Source organism: Strongylocentrotus purpuratus, unplaced genomic scaffold (genome assembly GCF_000002235.5).
Source record: "Strongylocentrotus purpuratus isolate Spur 01 unplaced genomic scaffold, Spur_5.0 spur5_scaffold_16, whole genome shotgun sequence".
NCBI lineage: Eukaryota > Metazoa > Echinodermata > Echinoidea > Camarodonta > Strongylocentrotidae > Strongylocentrotus > Strongylocentrotus purpuratus.
The window spans coordinates 26,166,016-26,184,562 of record NW_022145601.1 but is presented as its reverse complement, the minus strand read 5'-3'; the positions used below and the strand labels follow the sequence as shown (position 1 = coordinate 26,184,562).

Here is an 18,547-nt window from a genome sequence, read left to right as displayed (position 1 = left end):
GCCTTCTGTCTCAATATTGCATTTATGTCCAGTCTCGTAAGTTTATGAATGATGTTTTGCACACTCTGATAAAATATTTACTTTTACACTCCGCTTAATCGAAGAAACAAGCCAAACAATTGTGTTCTAAAACTGGGGCTCCATCATTATTGAAAAATCACGTGATCCTTATGCATTGTTACGCAATTGGCAGAATGAGGGATCAAACTGCAGATCCTCCGGTCATGCCAATAAAACATAAAACCATATAATTTTGAAGATAACATAAAAGACGCAGACTTTTCAAATTGGTACATTACGATATATTAAAGAGGGAAGAAGTGTGATTGAAGGGATCTTTTGATGAAGGCAATGGGTTCTAGGACACCTACCCCTGGACATCCACCCCCTAATAACCACCTCCAGTAAACTACCTCCTAGGACAACTACCCCCAAGGGCAACCACCCTCTATGACGATTACCCCTGGACAATTCCCCCGGATAACTACCCCAGACAACTATTCCCCAGAGAGCTACCCTCTAGGACAATTACCCCCATACAACTACCCTCTAGGATAGTTGTCCGGGGGTAGTTGTCCTCGGGAGAAGTTGTCCTAGGGGGTAGTTGTCTGGGGTAGTTGTCCGGGAGTATTCGTCCTGGGGGTAGTCGTCATAGGGGGTAGTTGACTGGGGATGATTATCCGGGGGTGGATGTCCAGGGGGTAGGTGTCCTGATTCGGAGGCAATGTAATCAATCGGATGTTTTTTTTAACAATTTCTTTTAAATCAAACAATGCTTTGTACATAAAATAATAATACTTTTTAAATAAAGCATAGTACTACCCATGAAGATAGAGAATTAGAAGGGGAAAAAACAACGAAACAAAACAAATCAAAAACACGCACACAAATCTAAAGACACCCCGTCTTTTCCATTCCAAATGAAGACACACATTATATTCGAAACGCACAACACTATCATACATCCCATTTACATTACACTCACAACCCCACCATTGCCTCTCCCTCTTCCCAATCCATTCTCAAGGTACTATATGTGGGGGAAGGAAAAGTAATATTGATAATATATCTCGGTGGTAACTGTCCGATTTACAGTGGTTATACGAAAGGGGGTGGGCTGTAGGATAATCTTTTTCATGTCAGCTCTAAAAGGACAAAGAAGAAAATATTTATATGTCACATTCATTTTTTTTGCGGACTCCACCCCCTCTCACTCTCTCTCTTTCTCTCTCTCTTGCTATGTCACCATGTCTCGATTTCTTATTTGAAACGTGAGAATAAAAACAAACAGAAGTAAGCGTTGTTTACATATGTATATTTTTGTATTCAATTATAATTTGTACAATATTTATAGCCTAATAAATTCTTTATGTTTTTAGTTGTTATCCGAGGTCCTTTTGGATGCTTTCTGGACTTGTTTGTATAAGTTATAAGAGTGGGTTCGATATAATTCAACTATTGCTAATATGGCATTGCGCCTAAGATGTTGCAGCATTTTTGTTCTCGTGTGATGACACTTGTTCCACCTTGACTTGATATCATCTAATATTCATATATTTGTCGATTCAATTTGTAGTTTAAATTCGACTTTTTGGGTTGAAATGTTACCATTATCCTGGAATTGGAGGTTCCTTTGGTCATGAAATGCGCTCTACAAAATCGAATTACTCTGAATACCCAGATAGCTTAGTCATACAAAACTTTATACAATTGTACAATAAATAACAAAATAATTACTTTCTTAAGCAGATAGTTCATGGCAAATCAGCAGTAGTATATATAAGTTAAAAATACTATGTACAGATTCATCGTTTTGCCCCGAACTTTCTACTTCTACTTTAAATCTGCCAATCCTCGGCCTGCAGCTGTTCTTAGGCCTGCTCCTCTTTCTCCTACATTTCCTCGTCTCCTGTGCTGTCTCTAGGAATACAACAACTTGTGTCTTTCTCCGTTTATATTTCCCCCGATTTCTTGGCCTCTGGTTATCATTGGGCCTGTTCCACTCTCACCTGCTGCTCCTGCTCCTCCTTCCCCTCCAACAGCTTCTCTGCTTCTCAGTCTTCATTGATGTTATCAAACTTTCCATCTTAATCGTTCTTCGTATTGAATGCTATCTCTACTCCATCATCCTTCTTTTCCTGTATCCAGATCCACTATATACCAGTAATGAATTCAGTTCCCTAGGTCATATGCACTAGTCCTTCCCCTTTCATTAACCCTACCCCCTTTGCCGTACTTCCAGTTCTACATTCAAGTTCAATATGCTACAGTATCTGCTATATATGGTTTTGCCCTTCCCCCATTCCCCTTCCGATGAATAAACTAACAAGAGGATGACTCGGGGTCATCCTCCCCTCCTTGTACCAGCTGCATTTCGTAAAGCTGGTCGATGATTTCTTGCACGGTTGGCCTCTGGTCTTCGTCAGCCAGGTAGATTTGCGTACCAAAACACTCGAAATCATCATACCTCATGGCGCGACCTACCATCGCTAGCAATCTACCTAAGGAGTAGACATCGCTGGATGTTGAGCAGGGCCTGGCTTCCAACACGCATTCAGGGGCAATATGGCTACACCCTCGGCCGCTACGGTAAAAATCAATTTGCTCTTCATCCAGAGGCATTACAAAAGGAGTGGCGATTTCAGAAGCCCATCCCAGATCGATGATCTTGGCTCGCCAGAGTCCAGACTCCTCGACAACCAGTACGTTGTCTTCTTTGAGATCATTACACAGGAATCCCTTGGAATGGAGCGCTTTCAGTCCTTCTGCAACACCATTGAGGACATAAAACCACTCATCTCTGGTAAGATCCGGTCCTGTCTTCAACATGGACTTCTCGAGACAGTCAGTGATGGTGTAGCTACGATCCTCAGACTCACTCCCAACGAACTCCATGGCCAAAACTGACTGGTCACCGTCGATGTCAAAGCTTCCATAGAAGGTAGGAAACCATGGAAGGCCACTGATTGCTTGATGAATCCTGACCTCGTTTCTGAAGCACTCTCCTGGGTATTCCACGAGCTTGGCAGCGACGGGGATCTTCGAGACTGCGTGACGGAAGAGGTAGACAGTTCCTGCGACACCTCTTCCAAGTTCGATGCTGCACCTCGACTCCGCCCAAGGGATGAGGTCGGACATATTGGAGACCATCATGTTGCTGTTACATGGTGGCTCCAAACAGCTGATCGTATTGGCGATTGCAGAAACACCTCGGAGCAGAGATGTCCTACTTGGTGGTCTGAAGGCATCCCCTGCCCTGAGTGTCTTCAGGCTTCTGCAGCGAGGACCAAGATGGATGAGATCGCGAGATGCAGATAAAGTGAAGCTATGGCTTCGGTAGGAGATGCTCAGAGAAAGGTGTTCTTTGATCTGCTGTAGCTCCTGCTCGGCCTCACCAAAGATCAAGGGGTCTCTGTTTGAAAAGGAAATTTAGAAAATATAACAATAATCACGACCTTCATTACAATCAAGAATACTCTACTGAATTAAAAGATTGATCTAAATAGGCAGAGTTACCACATGCAAACACGGACAGCCTGCTAAGTTTTGTTTTTAAGCATTTTTATCTTTTGGGCATGATGGGGTCATCATTTTTGTTATAACTAAGAGACCAGTGAAAATAAAATCATTTTTAAATTATAAATCTACGACTTTGTATATTCGATGATCAAAATAATTCGCCTACCGATCTGTTTGGACTGACTTGTGACAAAGTTGGCCTTCCGATTGGGCCTGGTGGTCATCGGTCTGAGTGACTGTTGAGGCAAGCACTGGATCGGGACGGGAGAGATGATCCTGTAAAAAGAAAGGTGGCGCGGAAAAACAACGAGACTGAGTAAGTGTAAAATCAGAAGGGTGCAGAGACAGGGAGACAGTGAGAAAGAAGGAAAGAGAGAGACGGGGAGAGGGAGAGAGTGAAAATAGAGACATACAGACATATAGACAAACAGACACAGAGAGAGGCAGACAGTGGGATGGATAAACAGAGAGAGAGAGAGAGAGAGGGGGGCTAAAGAGAGCAAGTTAGGGAGGAGAGATTCTGACTTCACTTATTTCATATTGGATTAATAGTTACTGTCGTCATGATTGTAGTATACTGGATGCCATTCATTATCATTTATTAGTAGTAAATAACTGTAAATTATAGGTTATATTTATCTAGGTCGCTCTTGTTTCTCTCTTTTTTTCTTTTGTTATTTGTTGCCATATTTTTGTTGTGTATTTAGATTTTTGACATTAAAATTACCATGAGAGCTTCTTGAGCCTGCTTGGTCTTTTCCCTCTCATCTTTCAAGGCTCTTTGAAGTTCAATGACCTCTCTTCTGTTCTCCGTCCATCTGTCCATCATACCGCCAACAATCGTGGATTCACAACCAGACGTTTCTACACCCATGAAATCTGCCACGCCCTATTTAAAACACACCCAAAAGAGCCCAACATAAATAAGTAAACGAATTAATAAATCATGAATAAATAGTTTTTTCCACCTGATATGGTGTATAATTGCATATTTAAAGAAGAGTATATCTTTAAAAAACTGTTTTATAAACATCATTTGCATTTTGTTAAATTTCATAATTAAATATTATCAAAAATTAATATCATTGATTTGTTTAGAAGATTTTGTACCTGTAAGGTTTCATGAGCTTTGCTGTTCTGATCTTTCTCAACAAGTAGCGAGGATCTGAGTTGAGAGATGAGAGATTTCATCTCCTCCCTTTTTTCTGAGATGGCATCCAAAACATTCGTCCCATCTACAGAGGTTGATACCGCACCAAAGATCTTGGCCAAGTCCTGTTTGCAAGAGAAATATAATCCATTTTCAATTTGTAAATTTAATTCACTTCAAGCCATGTATGAATTAATCTATTTTGTTTCATTTTTTCAATATATTTATTCACTATATTTATTAATTTTTTTACTGATATAGTCCGGATAAAGAGAGATTTATTAATACCCTTGAATTTATTTCTAGACTTCAAGTTATTACAGGCACCTCCTTCGCTGAACATGTCAAAGACACAATTTAATATTTGGTCATATCTATAGATTTTCCAAACCATCCACCTGTAACTTTTGTAACTTTACAAAGTGTTATGTGACTCTGGCATACCTGTGAAACCCATTTAAAGACGACAAACCTTCGAAACAAACAACAAAGGGATTATATAAAAGAGGTTGACTTAATGGTGCGTGTGTTTGTTCATTTTAAAAATATTTTTGCAACAATTTTTTCCAAAAGAAAATATTGTGTCATTGTACCTGGAGCTGTTCTCCAGATCGCTGGATCTGGTCCTTCTGTTGGAAGAGCTCCTGCTGGAGGTCAGTGATCTGCTTCTGGCTCCTGGTCCAGATCCCTCCGATGCTATCCGAGAGGGCGTCCTTCTTCTCAGGACGGACCACGCCCATCAGCTTTGCGGTGTTCTGGTTGGTTAAGAATTAAAAATTAAAAGAGTTAAAACTTCAAAAATATCAAAAATTAGTTTTTATTTTTAAGGCATGATTTGAAAGAATGTCACATTTCTGAATTAAGCTTACTTGGTCAAAGACATTGTGGAAGTTTTAGAGCAAAGACTAAGGGCCAGTCCTAAATAATTTGGAGAATGCACGGAAACAAAGGTAATCAAAATCAAAATCACATGTTGCCACAGACAAGCAGTATAATCGGAATGCATTTGATGTCATTGTTCAATGAAAACAATTCAATTTCACCTAAAAGAATTAATGACACTAAATACCTTTAAATTGTTATTAGTCATTGTGTTTTTATTTCATCACCTGCAAAGTTTGGGATGCCTCTCGACTTTCCTCCTGCAACGCCTTCTGAAGGTCATTGAACTTTGACTGCTGGTCTGTCCATCTGACCATGACGTCATCGAATACACTAGACTCGGTGACAGGCGTTTTCACATCGAGGAAGGCTGCCAGCTCCTGTTTGACAATATCACAAAATAAAGTCATGTATTAGGTATTATTACCCGTATCAGACATCTGAGCTGGTCATTTACAAAACCGTATTGCCCTAGTTTTCCCTAGCAGTGGGAACGGAGGGGTATATTCTTCGTATTTCCCTTGGTCTCCCTGCGCGTATTGACTTTGCGTGTAGAGACGAGTGAAAATATACCTTGGTATTTTCCACGGTCTCGCATCCGGGCATCTTGTATTGACCGCGTCGCATTTTCATTGCGCATCTATTATGCGTACGAGAACCTGCGCACTTTGCGCGCACTCTATTGTGACGTAATAATCACACCAAATACACACTGTTTGCAGTGTATCGAAAATTTTGTCAAGCACTGGATGCACAGTGTTGGTTTGACAAAGTTTGTTCAGTTCTTGAGATTATCATGGTGGATGTCTGTATTTGCTTTAGATGCCTGATTTGGATAACAATAAAAATATTGACTGGCTTTACTTTCGGGGGATATCAGAAATATTGACCGCGCTAAGACCATATTGCCCTCGTCTTTCGACTCGGGGCAATATGATCTGAGCTTGGTCAATATTTCTGATATACCCCTCAAGGCCAGTCAATATTATATAATTATTACCCGTATCAGACATCTGAGCTGGTCATTTACAAAACCGTATTGCCCTAGTTTTCCCTAGCAGTGGGAACGGAGGGGTATATTCTTCGTATTTCCCTTGGTCTCCCTGCGCGTATTGACTTTGCGTGTAGAGACGAGTGAAAATATACCTTGGTATTTTCCACGGTCTCGCATCCGGGCATCTTGTATTGACCGCGTCGCATTTTCATTGCGCATCTATTATGCGTACGAGAACCTGCGCACTTTGCGCGCACTCTATTGTGACGTAATAATCACACCAAATACACACTGTTTGCAGTGTATCGAAAATTTTGTCAAGCACTGGATGCACAGTGTTGGTTTGACAAAGTTTGTTCAGTTCTTGAGATTATCATGGTGGATGTCTGTATTTGCTCTAGATGCCTGATTTGGATAACAATAAAAATATTGACTGGCTTTACTTTCGGGGGATATCAGAAATATTGACCGCGCTAAGACCATATTGCCCTCGTCTTTCGACTCGGGGCAATATGATCTGAGCTTGGTCAATATTTCTGATATACCCCTCAAGGCCAGTCAATATTATATAAATATCTTCTCTGAGATTTGATTGATTTGTAGTGAGCTGTACATTGAACGTGCCGTTTTTTCTTCAATCATCGTTGTAAGGAAACAACAAACTGGCCTTAATTTACGATTTGGATTCGAAGTAGGTTAGAACTGGGTACTTGGAAATTGTTGAAAATTTAATACCCTAGTTACTCTATATAGTTGCTGTAGTTGCTGATAAAATGATATATATGGGACAGGAACAGACTTAAAGATCCCAAGTGTTAGCAGGGATACTAACAACTAGCAAACAGTTACGGTGATAATGACAAAAGAAATCGAAGAGCTAATCTCACCTTGACTTGTGTGTTCTTTGAGTCCAGAGCTCCAGTCACCTCCCTCAGTTGATTATATATCTGGCACCATCGTTGATCAAGGTTCATTATGATCGTCAGGACATCATCAGATGAGGCGATGTCGGTATCGAGCCCGATGTCGCGAGCGAAGGTCTGGAAATGTGTTAGGATGGTTAAAATAAAAGAAAATTAGGATTGAGAAAATTGATAGTGGTAGTAGTAAAAACCCGAGGAGAAATATAGGATAGTGATGAATGACAATGAATACAAAAGTCATGAAAATGGGTACAATTTGTAAGAGGCAAGATTGAAGAATTGATAAACAAAAGGGGCGTCGAGTTTTTTGTAAAAAAAGGGGGGTGAGCCGTGCTCCTTGTATTTTTCATAAATGATGTATTGCAAAAGAAGAGGTCAGTAGAGTTAGTTAATCAGAAGAAAAGAGGACGAAGAAGAAGAACTTGAAAGAAGAAGGATAAGACTAAGAGGAAAGAAATGATGACAATAAAAAGAAGAGAAGAATAGATTAACTGAGAAGAGAAGAACGAGGATCGAGAAATACCCTGAGTTTGTTGACAAGTGTGTCGTATTGGTTGGCCAGATCATGATGGGATTCTTGCTGAAGATGCCACGCCCCTTCCAGGCGTGTCATTATGTCGTCAGCATTAGTAACGGCACGGTGATCACCCATCTCCAGAACAAGTGCCTGTACCATACGATAAGAAAAATCCAAATTTTAAGGACGTTTATCTTAAAGTTCTTTGTTTATTGAACTCTGTAAATTTTTAAACGTCTTAAAGAATTTGCAAACGCTTCACATTCTTCTTATCTTTCGATCTCTCCCCCTTCTCTCCCATCTCTTATAAATTTATCATTCAAGCTTCCCACCTCCGTCTCCCCCACCTCCCCCTATAACTTTCGTTACAACCAGTTATAACCAGTTACATAATTGTAAAAATATTTTCAATTCCACCGAGCAAACTGAATTTGGAGATAGTCTCAAGATACCTTGATTCGATGTTCGATACTGTATACTTGATCCACATCCTCTACCTTCTCAGGAACGGGTCGAAATTTCAGGGGGTCGTTCTCAACCGATGTGAGAATGATGTGATCAAGTTCCTTCTGTAAAGCAATAGGAGTCAATGATATATTTCTCATTATGAACTATATGTTCAGGAGCCTTTAAAATTAAAAAATGATTTTGTTTTGATGGTAATTATACAAATGGCAATCTTCTAAACTGTCATGTCATTTTTAGAATAATAATTGCCAAGATATACAAAGTGAGAGAAACAGTTGTCTTAATAATTGAAATGTATTTACCTGATAAATTAAACTTACCTTTGTTCCATTCTTAGATTCGTTGATGTTGTTTCGACTGAGAATGGGACGGTTAGAAGAGTTTCTAAACCTCCCACGGACGAAGCGAAGAAATCCACACATTCTATTAAATTGAAAAAAAAGGTTTATCTATTTATTTATTGCTTAATTATCTATTTCATTATTTATTCATAGCCTATATCTATTTGATATACTTATTTATTTATTTATTTTCACATATTTGTTTATTTATTGATTTGCTTATTCAGTCATTAATTTTGATGGATTTATGCAATCATTCTTCATGTATTTATTCATGCATTAACTAATTAATTAATTTATTTATTTATTTATTAACTCATCCGTTACTTCCTTATTGTGTGTTTCTTTTTTTTTTAAACTGTAATTTTTGGTAAGGCCTATCTATCTATATATCCAATTATTAACTCATCTATATATCGACTTATCTATGTATCTATCTATCTTTTTATCTATTTAATGCTTCATGTATTTCATCTATTATTGATTGACTAATGTATCTATTAAGTCAATTAGTTGTTTTATCTTTGTTTATTTATACGAATAGAATAAAAGTGATCTTCGTGTTAAGTTTCAATGTAAGACAATGACACCTTTTTATACACTTTTCTCAAAATGGTTGTTTCCCCAGTTCTCGTTGATGTCTTTTACCTCTATCATTATTTTTGGGTATATTTTGTTTTGTCTTGACAGTCCCTCAACACTTTTTGTTATAATTGTTTCTTCATTTTCCTTCTGTGGCTGTTTTTGTTCTACCTTTCTACCCATGTTATACATATCAAACCTACTATATTCAACTTCTCACCTTCTTCTTTTCACATTAATACTTTCTTTATAGCAGTAATTTCGTTCTTCTTTTTCTCCTGAGTTGTATTAACATTTCTAGTCTTTATTCTCCTTCTTCTTCTTCTTCTTCTCCTTCATCATCATCATCATCATCATCATCTTCATCACCATCATCATCTTCTTCGTCTTCGTTTTTCTGTCTTCTTCTTCATAAACTCTTGTTATCCGTTTCTTCAACATTTTGGACCTACGAAGTTGCGTGTTTCATTGAATCTTGTTACTTCTCTCTCTCTCTCTCTCTCTCTCCCTCGCTCTCTCCCTCTCTCTCTCTTAACTGGCTAAAAAATAGATAAATATAGATGTTCTTACCTGATTAATTTTTATTTTTCGTCAGAAGTGTCTTTAAATACTCTAAAAGTTGAGAAATTTCAGAAGAATTTCTGCGCACCTTTGTCTAGTTCGGCATATAAACAGAGTATGTTGATAACACTAAAGTCGTTTCTATGCCGCACAGCGACTGTATGCAAATAAGCTGGTGATGACGTAAATGTCTTGGGAAGAATAACTTTCAACCAATCAACGGGCAGGGTTTACTCTCATATCGTGCGCAATCACTTGAGACGTCATCAGGCCTATTGAATATTCAGTAGGTTCCTTAATGCGCACGCGCACTTTAAATGCGTGCCTCCTTACGTAATAATAGGGCATTTCTCATGCGCGACCTCCCCCAGCTCTTCTGTCAGCCAACCCCATCCAATCCCGAACTCTCTCTCTCTCTCTCTCTCTCTGTTTCTCTCTCCTCTTTTGTTTCCTCCCAACTCCCCTCCTCCCGCAGCAATTTTTGTTTTCCTTTTATTCTTTAGCCTTTCACTTCTTTCGTCCCCCAAAGGCTAAACGTTGTGCTTAGCTAGAAAACAATAAATTTTATGGTTTTCTCCTGTTTTTCCTTCCCGTGGTGAAAGATTATTTGATCAGCATTTCCCTCTTCTTTCTTCTTGTCCACCATTGGTTCGATCCCCATCATCCTTACTCCCCCTTTCTCTCCTCTCCCCCCCCCCTCTCTCTCTCCCTCTTCCCTTCTCTCTCCTTCACCCGCAGCAAGTTATAGCAAGATAAACTAACACTGCCTTTCCCTATATTCCCTATCCTCCCTCTCTATAAAGCAAACCACATTAAAATGATAATAAAGCATCGCTCAATACACTACTAAATTGGCGCAAACTCCACAAATGCGCAAGATCATATGTGTATGATTGGGCATTTATTATATTCTTGTATTGAACACCAATTAATTATTAATGAAATATCAGTTGCCAAAAGGTTGTCAGCTTACACACGCAAACACTGTTCTGATCATAATCCATCCACTTGTTCAGTACATTCACTTCAGTTTGCAATCAATAAATAACCTAGGACAATGAGACAAAAGCAACAATTTTATTTTCGCCACTTTATTATATTTTTTGGTCGGTACTACATACACACAATCAGGAAACTTGATATAGTTGTGTTTTCAATTTGGTTTATGTACAATAGCTTTCCATTTTCAAGTAAAAGTGTACTATACATGAGTTCGTTTAAAAAATACAACAAACAATAATTAAATGTAATTATTTGCAGCATTACCATTCTTCTATCATAATTAGTGTATTCATCATAACCAAGATAGAACCACGAATGACAAGACATACTGTACTATGTGGCATACAGACTGTTGAGAGCAAGAAGCGCATTAACTCGTGTGTCACATGGTAACTCAAAGTAACTGAACCACGTGCCATTTACCATTTCAATACAGCAATACCCTCACATTGTTCTGATTTTATTCTGAGTAACCATACTTATACACCATGCAGTCCATACTGTAAGCAAAGACAATAAGTTGTGATATTTCAACAAAAAAATATAATCAAGACCAAATTTCATCAAAGTTAACCTTTAGGGTTACACTTCAAATCTAGGTTTTGGCGGACAATTTTACACTTTTTTCATTCAAATTCATGAACGTGCATTCAAATTCACATAGAGGTCGCTCGCAGGTGAAAAACTAATGATTTGGAGGTGATGTCTGCAATATTACTGCTGACATGCATTATCCCTCAAATTTTTTAAAATTCAGTTACTTTGAAATGCATTTCCACAAACTTTCATCTCTCTCTCTCTCTTTCTCTCTCTTTCTCTCCCTGTCTCTTGGCGATACTTATTTGGCAGGCACGTATAAGGTGGGCGTTGCCGTTGAAGAACACCTCTTTTGATAAATTCTGTATTAGTCTGTGGAGATGAGTAATTATTCAAGATGGTTAGGGCTCCTTATAATCATTCAAGAAGGGAATACAGAATAGCAATGATTGTCCTACTACATAAGAGGATATCCGGAGATACAGGTGTCTTAAGCCCGTCTACACTAGTTTTGCCGGGGAGGGGGGGGGGGGGGGGGGGGGGGGGGGGGGGGGGGTTACACCTCCCTGCAAGGTCACTGACAGGTGGTTATCTCATCAAATTAGCTATCAATTAACATTTTAAAAAGAGGATCATGGGGGACCAACAGGCACCGATTAGGCATTGTTTGCTATATAGAGGGCGCAAGTACATATAAGTAGTGCAAGGGGGCTTTAAAGAATTTCCCTGAGCGTCTAAAGTAAACTGTGTCCTTCTTATAGGTATCTGCGAAAGTTAGGTTAAGAACACACTGACGTCTTCCTCCTTGTCATCTGCCCCTTGGTCCTCCTGACCTTTGACCTCACGTTTTGATTTTTGATTAGCATCATCAGGTGTGACACTTTCGGATTTTTCATTTTTGTCATCACTGTTCGCTGACTGGATACTTCCTTGGTTGGATGTTGATTGCTGCGACAACGCGGAACGTGCCTTGGTGCTACCCGAATCCGACGTGGATCCTCTAGTAGATGGAGAAGATTCCCTACTATCAGCTGGACTCGTCTCGGGCATTGGTAAAGCCAACATTTCACTTTGATTTCTCGAGTTTTGTGTTTTCCTGATGGACGAATCGGATGAGTTTTCGGATGAGAAGTCGGATGCATAATCATCAGACTTCTCTCTTTCATTATCATTCTGCCGTGACTGCCGCGACTTTCCGGTGCTTGTTGAGTCCGACGTCGACAAACCAACACGTTTGTCATCTGGCTTCTTTTCTGGCATCGTTAGAGCCAACATTTCTACCTTGTTGGACTTAACCTTAGTTTCATTCTGGTCATTTCTTCTTGGTATTTGATGGACTACTTTCTTTTGTGGGTAGACTATTTGTCTATTTTGGCCTCGTCCTTTGAATGCGCGTTGTTCTCCTTTTATAGCCAGACGACGCGGATAGCCGATAGCTGGGAGTCGAACTCTCGATCCCCGTGAATTTGTCGCTTCGATGATAGTCTGCAAAGAAGGCGTCTTTCCCAGATCTGGCGGAGTAGCGATAGACTCGACTTCCCTGACGAGTTTCACTATGGAACGGAATTTCCAGTTGATTACATCGTAGTCATGCTGTGTTACGTTTTCGTTTTGCATGTTTAGAAGTCTAACCGTCTCGAAACCTGATTCGAGCGATTTGATATCTCGCTGAAGTTCGTCAGCGCGTTTCTTCTGTTTAATGGCCTTTGATCGCTGTTCGACTCTGTCCTGGTCACTCATGGCTTTTTCGCGTTGACTCTTTGCAAGCTGTTTCTTGATAGTAAACAACCCTTTCTGGATGTCAGCAAATTTATTTTCCGTCTGTCGCAATGCCCTGTTGCTTTTGGCTTGGCTGTTGACCAGTCTATTATGCAGATAAACATAATGGAGGAGGGGGGAAACAGAAAAAAGAGACCGTAATGAAATCGTAATGTTGTTTAAAATAATGTAGGTGAAACAGTCTTGATATATTTTAGAAAGATGCTTCGTCTTCTGGATATAAATAATTTACTTTCCATAAATTCTCTCTATAGCACTCACAGGAAGGTTTTGAATGAATGATTAAGTACAAGATGACGTTGATACATTACACGCAATGAGAGAAGTTCGTGAAAAAGGAGGGGCTGCTGGTTTATAATTATGCTCAGCCTCGTACGCCAGGACGCTGGAGTTGAGAGTTCTTTTAGTACGTAATTGTGAATGATGACGGAATTTGCTTTATGGTTTGGGTTCACAGTATAACTATTTATTAATATCTTAATCCTAGTTTCCCTGCCGAATTCCTGCATGAAGGTCTATTATTTGTTTGATTAATATCGTATCTTAGGTAGGCCTTTAATAAAATGCATCACAAAGCCCGTGTGTTAATAAAAGACGTTTAGTGGGGGTGTCAATATTGCTCGGATTGGGGCGGTACCTGCTCCAACCCACTATGCTTGTGGTGTAGGCCTGTGTTTCCGATTATTACCCCCTCCCCTCAAAGGCTCCTCTCCAGAAAAAATGAATCACTCCATAAAATATGATCCGAACAACTTACTTTTGTTTTTCAATTTTCATGTTTTCCATGGCCCGTTGTGACTTGGTGCGTTGTACTTTCAACAGATGTCTCAGTTTATCTGCTTCAGCCTGTGAGTCTCGTTTGGCTGCTTCCCTTGCTTCTTCTTCTTGCCTGAGGGCGTCCTTCTTCAACTTCTGTCTCAGTCTATTGATTGATTTCGCATGTCTCTCCTTCGTTTCTTCCATGATTTGTCGAAGTTCTTGAAATTTCTTCGGGTAAGCATCCAAGAGACTGTGAACATCTTCAGGAATCGATGACGTATCGGTTCTTCTTTCCGTCGTGTCGTCTGCGTAAATATTTTTGACTTTACGCGGGCTAATTGTGGCAGTCGAGCTGTCCACATCCTTTGACGTAAAACTGGAGGTAGCAGAAATCTTTTGATTTGTTTGTTTTCCATTTGTATCATTAGTCGGTTCGCCTCTAGTCGTGGATGTGATTTTATCCGGAGAGTGCTGATTCCATTGTCTTTTATCTTCATTTTCCTTTGTTACGTAATCATCGAGCTGCCGGTATGAATCACTGAGATCCTTGACTAGGGCCTTTACGTCTACTTTCCTCTCCGTACCTAATACATTTCAAAAGAAGAAAAAAAACCCAGAACAAATAGTTGAGGGTTGTGAATAACTTGCGTTTATCAACTAAAATTTAAAATAACTACCACAAAAGAACGGTTTATTAAAGGGAAATACTATTTGCGCTCTTTATATTCTAGTCGTGACCATTAAGATAATACAATCTGATTATCTTGGATGTGAAGTATAATTTGAATTTTGAAGTTCACTGGATCTTAGGCGGAAAAAAAGACGTACTAGTTCTGTGCTTTGTCAATATTTGTCATATAATTTGACGTTGCTGTCACATTGTTGACCATTGTTCCATTTGCAGGATTGATGACAAATAATACACCACGATAGAAACCACATTCTTGCCTTTTGGGACTACGTCTCCTAGACAACCAAACTATATACGCTCTACTTAGTATACTCGGTATAAATGTGTAAGGTAGTTATGTGTCTACGACGAATTTTGAATCCCCCTTTTTCTCATTAGATATCTTTTAGACCTGTGCCTATTCCCCATCTTCAAAATGTAATGATTTTCCCCACTTCCTTGTCTTCTTCTAGATCTTCTTCTTCTTCTCCTTCTCCTCCTCCTCCTTCTCCTTCTTCTTTTCTCCCTACTTCTTTTTTTCTTCTTCTTCTTCTTCTTCTTCTTCTTCTTCTTCTTCTTCTTCTTCTTCTTCTTCTTCTTCTTCTTCTTCTTCTTCTTCTTCTTCTTCTTCACGTGTATGGTTATGAAAGATCCATGACCCTCCCCCCTTCTCGTCCTGTCCGAAAAGGATAGCTATTCACAACAAAATTAGTACGTTGTCCATAATCAGCGGCGGATCTAGGATTTTTCAAGGGGGAGGAGGCGAAATCAACGATAGAAATTTTAACTTTCTTCTTGAAATTCACTTAGTCTCCATTATCATGGTAGCTGTTTTTTTCTCTCTCACTCCTTTTCTTCTCTTTTATCTTCTTTTTAATGTTTTTTTTTTCTTACGTCGCTCTCTCATTTTCCCTTTTTTTAAACCGCCCCCTCCCAAAAAAAGGGGGAGGGGAGAGGGCGCGGCCGATTCATCCCCGACCTGGATCCGCCACTCATAATGGTCAAATTTCCAGGGAAAAAAAAGAAACATTCTTACCTTGAATACTTTGTCTCTTTTTAGAGAGCTGCTTTCCTGTCCCTTTCTTCGGCGGTGCAAACATTATTACTCGTAATAAAGATGACAGTCAATGACATGAACCAAAGCTTGGATTAAACGTGAAGCCACGGGATTCCTAATTGCTAATTAAAGCATTTTGCGTTGGTTTTCCTTGATGTCTTATATTCCAATCATACACAAATCATCAACTATTCATGCGAAATGTGAATATTCCTTCTTCTTTTTTTAAAGTTCGAATACCGATCTCTTGTTTGGGCGCCGTCCCTTCGCTCTGGAAAGTTTTAGGAATAGGAATAAGACGTTTAGGAATATTGTCCGGACTTAACCCTAGCTTGTCTTTCAGAAAGATTGCAGCATAAACAGAATGGGAGTATCATGGCAACCTGGTCATATTTATTTGCATTTAATTCCCGACTACGCAAACAGAATGAACTTGAAAAAAGAAGGTTGTCGGTCATATCGGGTTCTTGAGGATGGCAATGGAAAAGATTTTTTGTAAAAATTACCTGCACAGATATTGAATAGGAGTGAAGAATATTCTATTGTAGATGAGTGAAGAGAGGGATACGGAAGACAAAAACAGAAGTGATGGAACAGACAGGAAAAGAGCAAGAGGAAGACAAAAGAAAGTTAGAGATAGTGATGGAGATAATTTGGCAAAATATTTTATTTCTAAACATCTTTTAGATTTGAATGAGGAATAATCACTTTCTCTCAGCTCCCTACAATAATCGTCTATCATTTCAAGTTTCCTTCTCTCCCTCTATATATTTTGAAGTCTCTTTATTTCATTAAGTTTTATTTTTCTCTTTCTTTCTCTTTCGCTTCTCCTTCTTTTACCTTTTCTCCTCCCCCCTCTCTCTTTTTCTTAAGTCGCATTCTCATTTTGTCAAAGGCCGCCAATTTCCTCCACTCTCCAAGTCTCTAATCACATTGATATTTTCTCTCTCTCTCTCTTACTTCTCCTTCTATTTTGTGTTGTTCTTCTCCCCCTCTCTCCCAATCACGATCCATCGAAATATTGTCTCTATCAACTCTATACATACATGTAGAAAACACATCTTAAAACAAGTGACAGACTAACATCCGTGTCATGACACCAAGTAAGGTTTGAACAATTCTTTTATTTGTCATAAATCCATCATTACTCAACGCTCAATACATTATTAACATTGCCTTCCACTCATCTCCCCAACATCGACTATGTACTGCCTGAGAATACTAAACAAACATTAAACACGTCACGATTAAACCGTCTGCAGAAAAACAGAAGGGAGTAACTCAATTTAGAGCGCATGGAGAAAAAGATGTACAAATTCAATATCAACTTGTAGATATTGTTCTGCTCCTCTGCATATAATTCACAATTATATATTTGAAACATTGAATGAAATGTGTAAGAAAGGAGTCAATGGTTTTGTTTTAAAGCCCCACTGCACTACTTATAGCTACTTGCGTCCTCTATATAGAAAACGTTGCCTAATCGGTGACCATTGGTCCCCATGATCCCCTTTTTCTTACTTTAATTGAGAGCTGATTTGATGAGATAACTACCTGTCAGTGACCATGCAGGGAGGTCTAATCCCTTCTGGCCAAACTAGTGCAGCGGGGCTTTAAGACGATTCTTTGAACATCCTTCTTGTTCCATGTGCTTCACAGATCCTCCAAATGAGTTAAAGTCCTTCTGTTTCTCAGCAAATGATACATAAATTGAATACTAAACATAATAGAAGCAAGAAGGTGGCTATAGTAATACTCTATAGTGAAAAAAGGACGGGAGAAAATTCAGATGTGCACACTAACTTGACAATGAGGTACACATACAAGCTATAAATCTGAATACTACACGAGATACAAATACAAGCTATACATCTGAATACTATATGAGAGTTCCCAAAGCACACAAATCAAACTGTTGAAAGCTGACAAATAAATTAAACTGCAAATTTAGGAATTTAAATGAAGATAAATACATCTGTACAGTGTTCAAGTCTGTTCACATCACACATTTTCTTATACATGTGTATGCCGTAACATATGTTCTGTCCTGTTTCTGACAATCACAAAATGTTGTCATAAGTCAAATTCGAAATATATTGCATTGCTCTTTCACAAAGTTTGTACGATTGATGAGACACTTTTAGCTCGCTCACCTTACCTCAAAAGAGATATTGCCTTTTTGGAGCTAGAAGGGAATTAACTCTATATACAAATATATGAGTTAACACCTTTCTGTCTCCAAATAAAAGATATTTTCTACTGTTCCATTGTGTAAATTCATTAAGTTCATCAAAACACGTTTACAAATGATCATTAATTGCTGAATCAGTGAGTTTGTAGATGTGTTTGAAAGAAAGATATGCATCAAGTCTACAATGAATAGTAAGTATATATGTGACATCTGAATACAATACAAAGCTTTGGAAAGTGAATGACAAGGAATGATTTACGCATAAGCAATTTCTTAAGAGCGTATTGAAAACAGGCTGCAAATACAAATTAACATGCAGTAAATCAAAGCTAGAATGTGTCATGTGAATGAATTTAAATAATTACAACTGTTTTTAAATTGTACTTTGCACATAATGATTCTTAACAAAATAATATCACAGAGCAGCATCTTAACACTACAATTCATCGATCACTTCAACTTCAATATCCAAACTTAGATCTAAAAAATAAGCATGTAAACTATGTGCAAGAAATTTTAGATTGTCACATTCTACATTAAATAATCATTGTCTAAATCTTACTAAAATGTAAAGAAAATTGATCTAAAGAAGGCTCATTCATGGCATATTCAAGG

At 38.7% G+C, this 18,547-nt stretch overlaps 1 protein-coding gene across 1 annotated transcript; it reads right to left on the bottom strand.

Moving 5' to 3' along the window:
• Nucleotides 1-12,250: 12,250 nt before the first annotated feature.
• LOC105443967 lies at nt 12,251-15,784 on the bottom strand. The gene is made up of 3 exons (XM_011677678.2): nt 15,721-15,784; nt 14,013-14,598; nt 12,251-13,340 (listed from the first exon to the last, which is right to left on the bottom strand). Exons 1-3 carry the CDS (start codon nt 15,782-15,784, stop codon nt 12,251-12,253), a joined length of 1,740 nt encoding a protein of 579 aa, XP_011675980.1.
• Nucleotides 15,785-18,547: the final 2,763 nt, after the last annotated feature.

What these genes read in the sequence shown, in the direction of transcription:
- LOC105443967 (XM_011677678.2), bottom strand. Translation starts at nt 15,784, where the DNA reads ATGTTTGCACCGCCGAAGAAAGGGACAGGAAAGCAGCTCTCTAAAAAG. An exon ending in AAAGAGACAAAGTATTCAAG is followed by an intron (nt 14,599 to 15,720) that starts GTAAGAATGTTT and finishes GAAATGTATTAG; the next exon opens with GTACGGAGAGGAAAGTAGAC. An exon ending in ATGAAAATTGAAAAACAAAA is followed by an intron (nt 13,341 to 14,012) that starts GTAAGTTGTTCG and finishes TCTGCATAATAG; the next exon opens with ACTGGTCAACAGCCAAGCCA.